Below are 2978 nucleotides of genomic sequence, written 5' to 3'. Positions count from 1 at the left end.
ATAATTATTAGATATAAGTGTATACAAGTTTATGGATTTAGTCTGCTGAGATCATTTAGTATTGCTCAAACTTATTTAAGATTAACCTCTTGGGATTGGCTAACCTATCAGGGGGTATGTCCCTGGAGAAGACTGATGCTTTCTTTTATCTGCAACTTTTAATTGTCAGTGACTCTTCCTCTAGGAGTAAAGCCTTCTGAGAATTGTCCCATGTAAGGTGGCATGTCAACTGGTGTTGTCATACTTCAGACCTTGTTGATATTTCATGTTTGCAGCTCCTTCTTCACATATAAAAGACTCTTCCTCGGAGCAGACATATGGTCTGGCTCTTCTGGCTCTTAAATTTTCCACCCACCGCATTTTGTCTTGTTTCTTTATCAGTGGTTCTCAACATGTGGGTTGTGACCCCCTCTGTGGGTCATATATCAGGGATTTTGCATACTAGATATTTACACTGATTCATAAGCATAGCGAAGCTACAGTTATGAAGTAACAATGAAATAATTTTATGGTTAGGGCCACCACAGCTTGAGAAAGTGTATTGCGTATTAAAAGGTAACAACATTAGGGAAGTTGTGAACCACTGTCTTAAACTTAGATATAGGAGCTCCATTGAGAATGGATTGAAGACTGGACATCCCACAGTCAGTTACTTCTGCGTTTTCACCAGTTTTGGTTTTCTTTAATGATCTGCATATGCTGCAAAAAAAAGTGTCTTTAGTGAGGGTGAGAACTATTCTGTGGGAATAGAGATAAGTATAGAGAATGCAACTAGAAATTATACTGGTGCGGTGAATTGGTATTATTAGATTCTCTTCTAGGATTCATGGCCCCACCAGCCATAGATAGGAAGATAAATTTATAATACTAGACATGAATTTACTATTATTCAATGAGCCTTAAGTCCAATTTCATGACCATTCTTTTACCTCTAAGATATATGTGCTATTATTGCATCTTTCAGGAAATTTTGCTATTCGTAGGTAATTCATTTTATTTATAATGATCATATTTTTTTATTTACAGATAAGAGGCATGAGCAACTCCGTGAAAAAACACAAGGCATGTTCAAATAGAAAGTGGAACTTGATTGAGATAAAACATAAGTATGGCAGAGAGAAAATAATACACATTTGATACATGGCATTCCAGTGGCTCCTCTTGGAGGTGTGCCTTTGTTCCGTCATACCTGTTCTTATGCTGCAGACCACTGCTTAGGATGAATTCTGTGGTTCCTTCTACCAGAAGCCAATGGTGGAATGAGGGAAATCAAAGCATGGTGTCTTCTTTTATTTTGTTGGCTTTTTCAGAATTTCCAAACCTCCAATTGCCCCTGTTCCTGGTATTCTTGATCATGTACACAGTTACTGTGTTGGAAAATCTTGGTATGATTTTTGTCATCAGAATAAATCCCAAACTCCACACTCCTATGTACTTTTTTCTCAGCCACTTATCCTTTGTTGATTTTTGCTACACATCTGTAATTGCACCAAAGCTGTTAGACCTCTTGCTTGTGGAAGACAAATCAATCTCCTTTGAAGGGTGCATGGTGCAATACTTTCTTGGGTGTACATTTGTGATTACAGAGATGTTCATGTTGGCAGTGATGGCCTATGACAGGCTAGTGGCTGTTTGTAATCCTCTGCTTTACACTGCTGCCATGTCTCAGGAGCTCTGCTCAATCCTGGTAGTAGTTACTTACATATGGGCTGGAATATTTTCCTCAACTCTCACATACATTCTTTTGCAGCTCTCTTACTGTGGACCTAATGTCATCAATCACTTTTGCTGTGAGTACTCTGCCCTCCTTTCTGTATCCTGCTCAGATATCTCCTTCAGCCAAACAGCATGTCTAGTCATTTCTATGTTTAATGAGGCTTGTTGCCTCCTGATCATCATCACCTCCTATGTTTTCATAGGTGTCACTATCATCAAAATTCCCACAAAGGGGGCCTTCCAAAAAGCATTATCCACCTGTGCCTCACATCTTACAGCTATTGGTGTCTGTCATGGGATCGTTCTTCTACTGTATTGTGTGCTCAAATCCAAAAGCTCATTGTTTCTTGTAAAAGTCGCCACTGTATTCCACAGCATGGTCATCCCTATGCTGAATCCCCTCATCTACAGCCTCAGAAATACAGATGTTAAAGAGACTGTCAGAAAGTTAGTCTACCTGAAATGTATTTTTCATTCAATATAACAAGCATTTTTAATTACTTTCATAAATATACTTTATATATTTTGCAGCAAATTTGCAGCTATTTCTATCAATAATGAGTGATATTTATTGAGGAGTTAATTTATGTGTACTTACAAAAATTAAATTTAGTTATGCCTTAATAATTAACTGTAAAGAGTAGAGAATAATTGTTATATGTTCAGAATTCAGTATATTACTGTGGAATTTTAATTTTTTCAAAAAGTATGTTTTATAACTACTAATTTGCTTTGCTAATATGTAGTAGTACTTTAATGTTCAGACAGAAACATGAAATATCTAAAAAAATCATTACATTTAATTCCAAATGGATTATACTAATATAAAAACAACCAATAAAATATGCAATATTTACATATTACTTCATAATGTATAGTATAATTTAATTGAATTTATTCTAGCTTTATAAATTAAACAGTTTCTTTGCTGTTAAAAACCAACATAGGACTCAAAGTATGGTCTAAATTCCCGTGTGTCCTTTGTGATAGTATAGTCATTCAGTGGTTATTTATTGTTATTTATGTAAACCCTGGCTGAGATTACTTTAGTTTCATTTCCTTTGTGGAAATCAGGTTGATGAAATTAGTTTACTTAGGTTCTCCCATAATTCATCAATATAACAACAAACTTATTGTTATTGATGTAATAAATGCATTTGATATTTGATGCAGTTGTTGGAGATTTTATAATATATATTTATATATATTAGATATTGTAGAGGGCTGCAATAATATTCACCACCACAAGATGGCGCTGGTTT

At 35.3% G+C, this 2978-nt stretch overlaps 1 protein-coding gene across 1 annotated transcript; it reads left to right on the top strand.

Moving 5' to 3' along the window:
- Positions 1 to 1219: 1219 nt before the first annotated feature.
- Or5d37 (olfactory receptor family 5 subfamily D member 37) lies at positions 1220 to 2200 on the top strand. Its single transcript, NM_001000655.1, has one exon. The coding sequence runs from the start codon at positions 1220 to 1222 to the stop codon at positions 2198 to 2200; it is 981 nt and encodes a 326-aa protein (NP_001000655.1).
- The last annotated feature ends 778 nt before the right edge of the window (positions 2201 to 2978 follow it).

This window comes from Rattus norvegicus, chromosome 3 (assembly GCF_036323735.1).
Source record: "Rattus norvegicus strain BN/NHsdMcwi chromosome 3, GRCr8, whole genome shotgun sequence".
NCBI classification, from domain to species: Eukaryota; Metazoa; Chordata; class Mammalia; order Rodentia; family Muridae; genus Rattus; species Rattus norvegicus.
Note: the sequence above shows the minus strand (reverse complement) of the source record. Positions and strands in the feature narration are given on the sequence as shown.